This window comes from Dryobates pubescens, chromosome Z (genome assembly GCF_014839835.1).
Source record: "Dryobates pubescens isolate bDryPub1 chromosome Z, bDryPub1.pri, whole genome shotgun sequence".
Taxonomy (NCBI): domain Eukaryota; kingdom Metazoa; phylum Chordata; class Aves; order Piciformes; family Picidae; genus Dryobates; species Dryobates pubescens.
In genome coordinates this window covers 33,024,983-33,037,069 of record NC_071657.1, presented here as the reverse complement: position 1 = coordinate 33,037,069, position 12,087 = coordinate 33,024,983, and the positions used below count along the sequence as shown (strand labels likewise).

The 12,087-nt window shown below is 44.0% G+C and overlaps 1 protein-coding gene across 2 annotated transcripts in view; it reads left to right on the top strand.

The window, feature by feature from the left end:
• SEMA4D (semaphorin 4D) overlaps positions 1-12,087 on the top strand; it is a 108,589-nt gene that overhangs the window by 62,061 nt on the left and 34,441 nt on the right. The window contains exons 2-3 of one of the 2 annotated variants that reach the window (XM_054178775.1): positions 4,520-4,916; positions 8,207-8,352. In XM_054178775.1, coding sequence (XP_054034750.1) covers positions 4,823-4,916; positions 8,207-8,352 — 240 coding nt within the window. In that variant the 5' untranslated portion in view covers positions 4,520-4,822. Of the gene's footprint in view, positions 1-4,519; positions 4,917-8,206; positions 8,353-12,087 lie in introns of those variants that run through there. The other variant, XM_009901472.2, reaches the window with a different exon arrangement.

Below are 12,087 nucleotides of genomic sequence, written 5' to 3'. Positions count from 1 at the left end.
GGGAAGAAAATGAGTTCTTGAACTTATAAAAAAATGATGGTCCTGATAAGAATTGCTGAATTGGCGTTTGTGAAAGATTCAATTTTAGCTTCACAAATACCTCTTTGTACTTACTTTGCCTCTTTGTCCTGGAGGTTAGGAAAGATGGCAGCCTTCTTCCCATTGTTATTTCATCATCTTCCATTGCAGAGCTAATACTCTGCATTTTTTCTAAAAGGTGACCTGAAACCCTGTTCCTTTGCTCACTAGATTGTCTGCAGTTTTTGTAGCAGTCAAGAGATGTCATCATAATCCCTGGCTTTCATAATTTGTGCTAGTATTCTCTATTAGCGCTTAGGCACCATGAAATTTTTCTAACAGTTCTGATTATCTGTCCTTTGAGAGAGCAGAAACTTGTCTCTTCCCATTTCTTGGTCTGTGCACTAAAATTAAGCATTTAAAGGGGAATGTTCACAGGTCTGGACTTCCAGCTGTGCTCTGCCAAACTGACAGGAGCTCTGATTGTTTCCTCTTCTATAATTGCCCTGGGTTTAGTCGCCATAAATGCATGCATTATGCAAATAGTGTACATATTATTGTGCTCCAGTTTGTCACTATACATGGCAAATTGTGGCACATTTTAAGGAATGCAACCTACAGCATTAGGAGACCTAACTTTGCAGATGTGCAAAGCACTCAAATCTAATTAAAGCCAGTGAACACTGATAGAACTGAGAACATTCAAAAATTGGGCTATTGTTTGTGCCTTTACTCCTCATTCCCTTCTACCCCTAGCATTATATAAAACCTCATTTGTATTCTATTATGTATGACTTCCCCATGGATGTCACTGAGCACTTGTTCCAGACAATTTTTAGCACAGGGAAGTGGAGTGGTGGTGAGAGTAATTAAATGGAAGACTGAATTAAAGAACACAGTCCTGCAAGTGTTTTCATCTCGATGTGTTTTCATCTCATATTTAAATGAACAGGAATGAGAATGAAGTCTGTCTCACTCCCACAGGTCAAAGTTACTTTGTGAAAAAGGGCCTCTCTTGCAAACCTGTACAGCAGGAATGAAATGACAGATTTCTGCTTTATGTGGCCAGAGCAATTCTCAGGCCAAAAAGCAAGTTGATACTAACTAATCCAACTACACGTTTTGCTGTCTTCAGAAAGATGGTGTAATTTGTTTCAGATTTTGTTGTCCTCTTGCATTTTCTGGGGTAGTTAAGATAGGCCAGGAGTGTAACCTTGCCTGTAGAGACTTTTCCTTTACATAGATTGGCTAATCCTATTTTGAAGTATAGAGTAAATTTACAGGACTTTCTCCTGAAGACATGACTGCCATATGGTATTGTACATGAAAGATGGCTTATTGTTGGGAGTGGTACTGAATAGCAAACAAAATCCACAGAGAATTGATGATTATGTAGGCCTTCTCAGAAAAGATGACATGGAAAAAAATAATTGGCAGTATACAGAAATAATGGCTCAAAGGTCATTCTTCAAATTGAGGGCTTTGCCCTTACATTTCCATTAAAATAAAACTGCTGAACTGCCTTGAAGTGTATCATTTTACTGCTGTTCATTCTCTAAATATTACCTGTAAAGCTATTTGCCTCAAAACACGTTTTTGTGATACCTTTCACCTGTGAGGATTGGGCACTTCTCCACATGGAATACATAGAATAAACCAGGTTGGAAGAGACCTTCAAGATCATCGCGTCCAACCCATCAACCAATCCAACACCACCCAAACAACTAACCCACGGCACCAAGCACCCCATCAAGTCTCCTCCTGAACACCTCCAATGACGGCGACTCCACCACCTCCCCAGGCAGCCCATTCCAATGGGGAATCACTCTCTCTGTATAGAACTTTTTCCTAACATCTAGCCTGAACCTCCCCTGGCGCAGCCTAAGACTGTGTCCTCTTGTTCTGGTTCTGGTTGCCTGGGAGAAGAGACCAACATCTGTCTGTCTACAACCTCCCTTCAGGTAGTTGTAGAGAGTAATAAGATCACCCTTGAGTCTCCTCTTCTCCAGGCTAAGCAACCCCAGCTCCCTCAGTCTCTCCTCGTAGGGCTTATGTTCCAAACCCCTCACCAACTTTGTTGCTCTTCTCTGGGCTCGTTCCAGCAAGTCAACATTCTTCCTAAACTGAGGGGCCCAGAACTGGACACAGTACTCGAGGTGCGGCCTAACCAGTGCAGTGTACAGTGGCACAATGACCTCCCTGCTCCTGCTGGCCACACTGTTCCTGATGCAGGCCAGGATGCCATTGGCCCTCTTGGCTGCCTGGGCACACTGCAGGCTCATGTTCAGCCTACCGTCAACCAGCACCCCCAGGTCCCTCTCAGCCTGACTTCTCTTCAGCCACCCTGACCCCAGCCTGTAGCTCTGCATGGGGCTGTTGTGGCCAATGTGCAGAACCTGGCACTTGGATGTGTTAAATCTCATGCTGTTGGACTCTGCCCATCTGCCCAGCCTGTCGAGGTCCCTCTGCAGAGCCTCTCTACCCTCCAGCAGATCAACTTCTGCCCCCAGCTTGGTGTCGTCAGCAAATTTACTGATGAAGGACTCAATGTCCTCGTCCAGATCATCAATAAAGATGTTGAAGAGCATGGGGCCCAGCACTGATCCCTGGGGCACACCACTGGTGACTGGCTGCCAGCTGGATGTGGCACCATTCACCACCACTCTCTGGGCTCAGCCCTCCAGCCAGTTCCTAACCCATCGCAGTGTGCTCCCATCCAAGCCATGGGCTGACAGCTTGGCCAGGAGTTTGCTATGGGGAACGGTGTCAAAGGCCTTGCTGAGGTCCAGGTAGACTACATCCACAGCCTGCCCCACATACACCAGGTGGGTCACCTGATCATAGAAGGAGATCAGGTTGGTCAGGCAGGACCTGCCCTTCCTAAATCCATGCTGGCTGGGCCTGATCCCTTGGCCATCCTCTAAGTGTTGTTGGATTGCACTCAGGATGACCTGTTCCATAATCTTTCCTGGCACTGAGGTCAGGCTGACATGTTGCAGAGCAAAGCATGGAATCGCTTGTATGTGACAATGTACAAGCATACAGGAAGGATTCAAGACAAGCCTAGTAGGCTTTAGTGCCTTAAACTACAAAATTGTTTAGATGATCTGTTCTGAACAGTTGGATCTAATTCAAAGTGTTTACCAAAATGGAAAAAAAAAAAGAATAAAAAAAGTTTAAGTCACAGGTTCAGCTTGGGTAAGTTTGGTTTTCTGTGGGTTTTTTCCTAGTAGACAAAAGATCTGTAGGGAACTTTAATTTCTTTTTTTTAACCTTGCCTGTGGTCATTTATTAAAGCAGGCAGAAAAGCTAATATATTTGTCCATCATCTGCTCAACCACATTACTTCATCATCCATGAGCAGATCTGGCTGCACTTCTCTGAGATGCATTGCATTTTCCTGCTTAAAGCTGAGGCCTCTCCCTCCCAAAGTGGCGGTGAGCATCACGCTCACGCTTACCAATGTTCTTGCTGCCGCTTCACGTTTGTTTTTCACTCTTCAGGGCTACTAAGGAACACTACTTGTGAGCTCTCTTGAATGCTACAAAAAATTTTTGTAACCCTCCCTTGCCTTCATGCTGGACATCCTCTAGGGATTAAGGTTTTCTTGAATTACAGTGTCCTTCTTAACAAGGTCATGCACCTTCCGTGCCTTGCTGCAGTGGACGAAATGCTTTTCTTGTTCTCTCCAGCTTGCCTTGTGCACTCCACCCATCAACTGTACAGCCCTCAAAATTTATCCTTATGCCCTAACCTAGTTTTGATGAATGCTCTCCCTTCTCCTGGAAGATGGGAGCAGTGGAGACTGATGGAAGATAATGTAGAAAGCAGTGAATGATTTTATTGATTGCTGACGACAGAGCCCTTCCTGGGCCTAAGACTAATGGGTGGCTCAGAGGCAGTGACTTTCATACGACTGCGTAGTAGTTTTAGTATTTAAGCACTTTCTCCCCTTATTTCTTTGTGCAGTGCATTAGCTCCTTGTTTCTGTAGCTGTACTGACTCTACCCATACACTAATAGCCTGAAAAGACTACTTAGAATGACTCTTTTCTTCTTAAGAGCCAAAGGATGGGAAGTGCAGCAGATTTATGAAACCAGTGCTTAAGGTTAATGCTGCTCTTCATATGTCCTTTGCTTTCTCAACTTAGTCATAGTGATTGTTACCTTTGTTGTATAATATATTAAAGAGCTCGAATGTTCTTTGATTTAATATTAAAATTAAGAAAGTAAGTAAACTAGAGTCAGATTTAATGCATTAAACATAAGTGACATTTCAAAATACTGATATTCTAAATCAAAATTATTTCTTTCATTTACTGCCCATTTGCCATGTAATGTGTGGCTTGTTTTTAAGAATCTTATTTTCACCAATTAATATACTCATTAAAATTAAGCTATCCTGACAGCTGTAGAGGTATTGCAAGGTCTGTGCATACAGTGTGTTATTTTTGGCATTACTCAGTTTGCTTTCTCTTCTATTTCTTGTTCTCTCTCCACAGCATCATTTATTTCTGCAACGAAACCAAAGGATGTGCTTGGTCTCACTTCTCAGCAGCTCTGCAAGCCTGTGGAGAGTGTGGGCTGACTCTGTATACAGCATCCTGGAAAATGTTCCTTCCCTTGAAGAAGTAATCTGCTGAAGAGCACGTACTCATACAGTTGTTCCAGCCTGCCTTGTTGCACCACTCTCAAAGTCTGAAATGCCTGCTCTCTAATACTCCTTGGGGTTTGCATTTCTTCTGCCAGAGAAACACTACCTGCTGCAGTTACCCAAAGAGCCCTGAAGAACAAGGACGCTGAAAATGGCTCTGTGTGCTTTTTATGCAGTTTGGGCTTTGTTATTGGATATGGCAGTAGCATTTGGCCCAGTACCAAGGATCACTTGGGAACATAGAGGTAAGAAGAGAAACCTTAGTGTAATACGGGACATTACCACAGCCTCAGGGTTTCTGTGGGGTCTAAAACTTGTAGAGGCTGTGTGTTCTTCAGGCTTGCTTGATGCAAGTTTGGTCAGGTGTTGCTGGTTATGCTGACCTTGTGTTGTGCTTAGGAGCAGAATATTCTAAAGTGACTCAGACTCTGTTAATTCAGATCCTTCAGACAGTTCTGAAAACATAACTTTTTAAAGGAGGAATTTTGAATTTGGCTTTCTCAGCTGAAGAGTCTTGGAGGCAATGCTTGCTTCAAGAGAAAAGCTCAATACATGTATTTTATTTAAACCAAACATTTTTACTTTGAGTGTGAACATATTGGCAAAATGCACCTCTTTGGTTAATAATATTTTTTTTTTCATACTTCTCCACACTGAGATGTGGTTGGACACTAAGCCATCCTGTGCACTAAACAAATCACAAGATGAAGATAATGCACATGGGCCTCTTCTGAGAGCGTTATATGGTGCTTAGAGTTGAAACAATCTTTCACACAACACCACCTTCCCTGTATTTCGATTTGCAGCAAATGCTCATAACTTCACAGTACAATTTAGGAGGAGTCAGCAACTACAAAAGAGAAGTAACAGGTATCAGAGTGTAGGAGAAGGGCTGTTTTCAGATAGCTTTGAAAGGCTTTGTGGAAGGTTTGTTCGAATTAGAGAAGGCTATGTTTAGTCTTTGACTTGGAAAAGAATGTAAACATTTTGTGACTGAGGAGAAGGAACTGGGCAGAATTTGTTTGGATGTGTTAAAATATTGTTTTGTTGTTTTAGCCTATTGTATGCCTTAATTACATGCATGCCAGTAGAAAACAACCAATTAAGATGTGACACATGTGCCTTCTGATAGAGTATGTAACTTTGCTATATAAAGTAATAAAGGTCTTTGCCTGCTTACCTCTTGTCCTGGAAGCTGTGCTCAGTGTGAATAGACTATCTGTATGACAGCATCAGAGGAACCTTTAACTTTTTGTTTAAAATTTATCCTGAATCTGAGAAAAATGCTAGAGAAGGGTCCCAGAGTAGTTACTTGCTGCTCTTTGGAAATAACTTTTGAAAGATTTTGTTTGGGTCCTCCCTTTACTTCTAATTTGCAATGATTACTTAACCATGAGTGCTGTAACCAAACACAAACAAGTGTATGGGCAGTAGGAAGAAGCAGCTTTCAATATGGCTGTTAAACACAGAGCAGCTGTACTCTAGGAAAAGATAGTAGCAAAAAGCTGATTTATGAGATCACTGTGTCATCAACAAAGGAAGTATTTTTGCTGTTTACTGGCATAGCACTTAATGAGTTGCTGATGTAGCTCTTCAGAAAGAATGGTCTAGACAAGGCTTGTAGTTCCTTGTTAAACTTCTTGATGCTTCTGTCTGTGTAATAGTTACAATCTGGTAGGTTGCTGTTGTAATGGTATTAACGGTAATGGACTGCAGACCCACATTCAAATTACTTAAAATAAATTGAATGTATTTTGTGTTCTTCCCATTTCTCCCTGCCTGTGTCTGCTAAAGATTCTTACATTTAAATATGGGAAGCCTGTATCAGCTAGGAGGGGGTATTTGTTTCAGTGGGGGAATGAACATGTGAAGTTGTACAAACCACTTCATCCATTTGGGTAAAATTTCCCTGCCAGGTAAAATGTTTTAAAATTACATGCTTGATAATCTAATTTAAAATGGAATGTTTCTGGACTATTACTATTACTGAAAATGTGCAATTTCTAGTGTTAGAATTGGGAGCAATAATACATTGCTCTCTGCCTGTGTCTTAAAAAGCCAGTCTTGTGGTAGTCCTTTGCACAAAATAGAGTCTCCTAGTCATTTTTCCATTGTGGTTGTACACGCAGAAAAAAATATTCTTGCATATTACTCATTTTGTGTCATTTTTCTCCACTCTCTTCTGTTCCAGTCTGCATGCTTCCTCATTCCACTGTCCTTCTTGAGTCTTCATGTTAATTCTTTCTGTTACATGTTTTGTCTCTGATTTCCACTGTTATGTGGAAATCATTTTATTGACCCTCTGTAAATGGATCCTGTTTGCCTTCTGTGTCTTCTTGCTCATACGGTAATACACTGAAGTGTTGTCTCTTAAGGTGCAAGATTGTTTGAGAGACTTGTTTGGGGCAGTTGCAAGGGACACGGAGGCCAACCTTACTGTCTTGCAGTAGAAGGGAAAAGACGAGGAAGGATTTAACACTGGATGTGTACAATGGAAAGTTAGAGAAAAGGGAATTAGCAGGTATTATGAAAAAAATGAAGGAAGATGTGAGTTACAGAGATAACAGCAAGAGGAAGTACTTAAAAATTTCACATTGAATGACAAGCAGGTACCAGTAATTTTGATGCTCACAGAAGGGTAGGAGGTTGGAAAGGACTTCTGAAGATCATTTAGTGCAATATCTCTGCTAGAGCAGGATCATGTAGAAAAATCACACAGGAAGATGTCTAGGTGGGTTTTGAATGCCTCCAGAGATGGAGACTCCATGTCTCTAGGCAAACCTATTCAATGCTCTGCCACCCTCAAAATGAATATTTCCTCCCCCACCATGTTTACATTGAACCTTCTGTGTTCCAATTTTCGTCCGTTGGCCCTTGTACTGTCATTGGTAACCATCAAGAAGAGCCTGGCTCCATCCTCCTGATACTTGCCCTCTAGATATTTATGAGCATTAATAAGACACCCTCCCACCCCCCCAATCTACTCTTTTCCAGGCTATACACACCCAGCTCTCTCAGCCTTTCTTCATATGATAGAAATTCAGTCCCATAATCATCTTAGTGGCTCTCTGCTGGACTCCCTTCAGTATTTCCTTGTCCTTACTGAACTGGGGAGCCCAGACCTGGACACAATATTTCGTATCAGGCCTCACCAGGGGCAGAGTAGAGGGATAGGAAGACCTCCCTTGACCTGCTGGTCACACTCTTCTTAATGCATCCCAGGATGCCGTATCTTTCTTCACCACAAGGGCACATTGTTGTCTCATGGTGAACTTCCTGTGCACCAGGACTCCCAGGTCCTTTTCCACAGAGCTTCTCTCCAGCAGATCAGCCCTGAACATGTACTGATAACATTGATGATGGGAGCTGCTGTTTAGGCCAAACCAAGCTTTAGAGGGGTGTCTTGTCTGTTACCTGGGTTGTCCAGACTAACTTTTGTTGTTTTCAAGATAACCAAGAGGTGTTAAACAGCTTAGAAAAATGAGCCATAGACTTACGTGACCCTAAGTCACTGTGTTTTCTTTCATTTCAACAGAGGTCCAGCTAATATATTTTCACGAATCAGAAGTGTCAAACTATTCAACCTTGCTGCTAAGTGAACACAAAGATGTTTTATATGTTGGAGCCAGAGAGGTGATCTTCGCGTTAAATGCAATGAATATTGCTGAAAAGCAGCATGAGGTATGCATTTTAATACATTCTCCTCTGTGTAAAAATCATAATCCAAGTTTGACGTTGTTTTCTGAGGTCAGTAGTGCACTGCACTTCAGAGGTGGTAAGTACGGAAAGGAGAAAATACTCTGTGTGGATGTGGTAGTTGGAGGCCTTTAAGAAAAAAGGGGTCCCCTCCAGGAGGACAGGAAGGGTGAAGGGATGGGCCAGAAAGTTGTAATTTTGTTATTCAATCTCATAATCCTGCTATCTGTTTATAAATCAGCAGTAAGGCCAACTCAGTCTCTCTTTTTCTCCTTCCTGTCAGCTCTCCAGATGGAGTCCTTATCTGGTACACCATGGGGGAGTAGACCTGTTCATGGCCTTCAGAGGCCTGACTAATTTTCTCCTGGGCAATTATGGCCTGCTTAGGCCACAGAGACAATGAGCAACGGGGTTTGTGGATTGGTCTGGTTGGGGGAAGGGTTTTGGGGATTTCCATGTGTCCTGTATATGTGTTAGGTCTTAAGGATTCATGTACTCTGTTTCCCTGTATATTTCTGAGTCTGTATGTCTCTCCAATTTAGTGAGAGTGTCTTTATGTTACTTCTTTTGGGAGTAAAATTATTTCTGTCCGCTCTTTAAAGTATGACAAAGGGATTGTGTTACTTCTGGAAGATGCTATAGAGTAAAGCATGCCATCAGATGAGAGTAATAAATGAGAAGCTGGATGCAAACAAGTAATTACAGGTCTCCTTAGGTATTTTCTTCTTTGGGACAGGATGCCATACTGAAGGGTCTTAGAGTGTCATCAGCAGTGGCAATTCTTACACAAATTTTGTATCAGGAGTGGGCCATCTCCGGTTAACCCGAATCGGAAAGTAATGTCATCCAGAACAGAAGCAAAATTGAGGTGGCATGCTTCAGACATGCATTAAAAGAAACACTCCTTAAAAACAAAGGGGTCCAGGAGGGCTGGACCTACTTCAAGAAAGAATTCTTGAAGATGCAGGAACAGGCTGTGCCAATGTGCTGGAAGATGAGCCGCCGGGGCAGACGGCCAGCCTGGATGGGCAATGAACTTCTGGATGAATTAAGGGAAAAAAAGAGGGTGTGTCATCTTTGGAAGAAAGGAGAGGTAACCCATGGAATGTCTAAGGATGTTGCTAGGTCATGCAGAAGTAAAATTAGAGAGGCAAAAGCCCATTAAGAGCTTAGACTGGCCTCTGCTGTGAAGGACAACAAAAAATCCTTCTCCAAATACATTAATAGCAAGAGGAGAGGCAAGGACAACCTCCACTCCTTGGTGGACACGGAGGGGAACATAGTAACAAAAGATGATGAAAAGGCAGAGGTCCTTAACACCTTCTTTGCCTCAAATTTTAATAGCAGGATATGTTGTCTTCTGGACAACTGGCCTCCAGAGCTGGCAGATGGAGCCAGGGAGCAGTATAGTTCCCCTGTGATCCAGGAGGAAGTAGTTAGAGACCCCCTTAGCCACTTGGATCTCCAGAAGCCCATGGGACCAGATGGAATCCATCCTAGGGTGCTGAGAGAGCTGGCCAAGCCACTGTCCATGAATTTTCAACAGTCCTGGCTCACTGGAGAGGTCCCAGAAGACTGGAAGCTGGCCAATGTTGTGCCCATCCACAAGAAGGGCTGGTTGGATGAGCCAGGGAGTTATAGGCCTGTCAGCCTGAGCTCAGTGCCAGGCAAGATTATGGAACAGGGCATCTTGAGTGCAATCACACAGCACATACAGGATGGCCAAGGGATCAGGCCCAGCCAACATGGCTATAGGAAGGGCAGGTCCTGCCTGACCAACCTGATCGCCTTCTATGATCAGGTGACTGCCTGGTGGATGTGGGGCAGGCTGTGGATGTAGTCTACCTGGACCTCAGCAAGGCCTTTGACACCGTCCCCCACAGCAAACTCCTGGCCAAGCTGTCAGCTCATGACTTGGACAGGAGGACTCTGTGTTGGGTTAGGAACTGGCTGGAGGGCCGAGCCCAGAGAGTGGTGGTGAATGGTGCCACATCCAGCTGGCAGCCAGTCACTGGTGGTGTGCCCCAGGGATCAGTGCTGGGCCCCATCCTGTTCAATATCTTTATTGATGATCCAGATGAGTGGATTGAGTCCGTCATCAGTAAATTTGCAGATGACACCAAGCTGGGGGCAGGAATTGATCTGTTAGAGGGTAGGAGAGCTCTGCAGAGGGACCTTGACGTGCTGGACAGATGGGCAGAGCCCAACAGCATGAGATTTGGCACATCTAAGTGCCGGGTTCTACACATTGGCCACAGCAACCCCATGCAGAGCTACAGGCTGGGGTCAGGGTGGCTGGAGAGCAGCCAGGCAGAAAGGAACCTGGGGGTACTGGTTCATAGTAGGCTGGACATGAGCCATTAGTGTGCCCAGGTGGCCAAGAAGGCCAATGGCATCCTGGCCTGCATCACGAACAGTGTGGCCAGCAGGAGCAGGGAAGCCACTGTGCCCCTGTACTCAACATTGGTTAGGCCACACCTTGAGTCCTGTGTCCAGTTCTGGGCCGCTCAGTTTAGGAAAGATGTTGAGTTGCTGGAAAATGTCCGGAGAAGGGCAACAAAGCTGGTGAGGGATTTGGAGCACAGCCCTGTGAGGAGAGGCTGAGGTAGCTGGGGTTGCTTAGCCTGGAGAAGAGGTGGTTTGGAGGAGACCTTATTGCTCTCTCCAACTACCTGAAGGGGGGTTGTAGCCAGGTGGGGGTTGGTCTCTTCTCCTGGGAGGCCCGCACTAGAACAAGAGGACACAGTCTCAAGCTGAGTCAGGGGAGGTTTGGGTTGGATGTTAGGAAGAAGTTCTTCCCAGAAAGAGTGATTGCCCATTGGAAAGGGTTGCCCAGGGAGGTGGTGGAGTCACCATCTCTGGAGATGTTTAGGAAGAAACTGGATGGGGTGCTTGCTGCCATGGTTTATTTGATTAGGTGGTGTTGGATGATAGGTTGGACTCTATGATCTCAAAGGTCTTTTCCAACCTGGCTAATTCTATTGTATTCAAATGAAGGCCCTGTCTCTTCTGTTTCAGCTTCTGTTTTGTGTCTTTAGGTGTGTGCACAGCAAGCAGTGCACAGACAGGTCTGATCCAGCTTGCTCACAGATACACTCTGGATGTGCTAAAGCTTGCTTCTAGGAGTAGATTAGCCCATGCAGAGGTTTGCTAACATTGTGTTGCCTCCAGTTCTTTTGGGACTCCTGCTTCTCATCTCATCAGCAGCACAGGCTGACGCTTGGTGTGTGGCATGCAGTCCCACTCTGGCTATTTTGGAAGATCCTCATAGGGTTCTTAATACGGAGAACACATTCATGGGTGGTGGGCACTTTCAACAGCACATAAGTGCACTCATAAAGCCAGTTTTAACTGTCTAGGTTATCCTTCTCTGTGTAGTGTAAATTGGTCAGGTAATTTTTCTTAGAATGCCCCTCCCTCTAAATGTTTTTCCTTCAAGTCAGAATGAAATTGAAAAGTAGTTGAAACCGTTACAGCTGCATTTCTTTAATGCATATGGTAATAGGCACCTCATCAGCAATTTGAGGAAAACCTCTTATGAACTCAAAAGGTAATGGCAGTAGTTTGACCCCACTTAAAGCACATGCATTTGGAAGTGTCACCTCACAGGAAAGAATGGCTCCGAACCTTTGAAAGCTACTTACAAAATGACTTGCTTTTACTGCAGATAATTTTAGGATTGGCTTTTATTGGTGTGTTGTTGCAAGATTTTCAGACCTT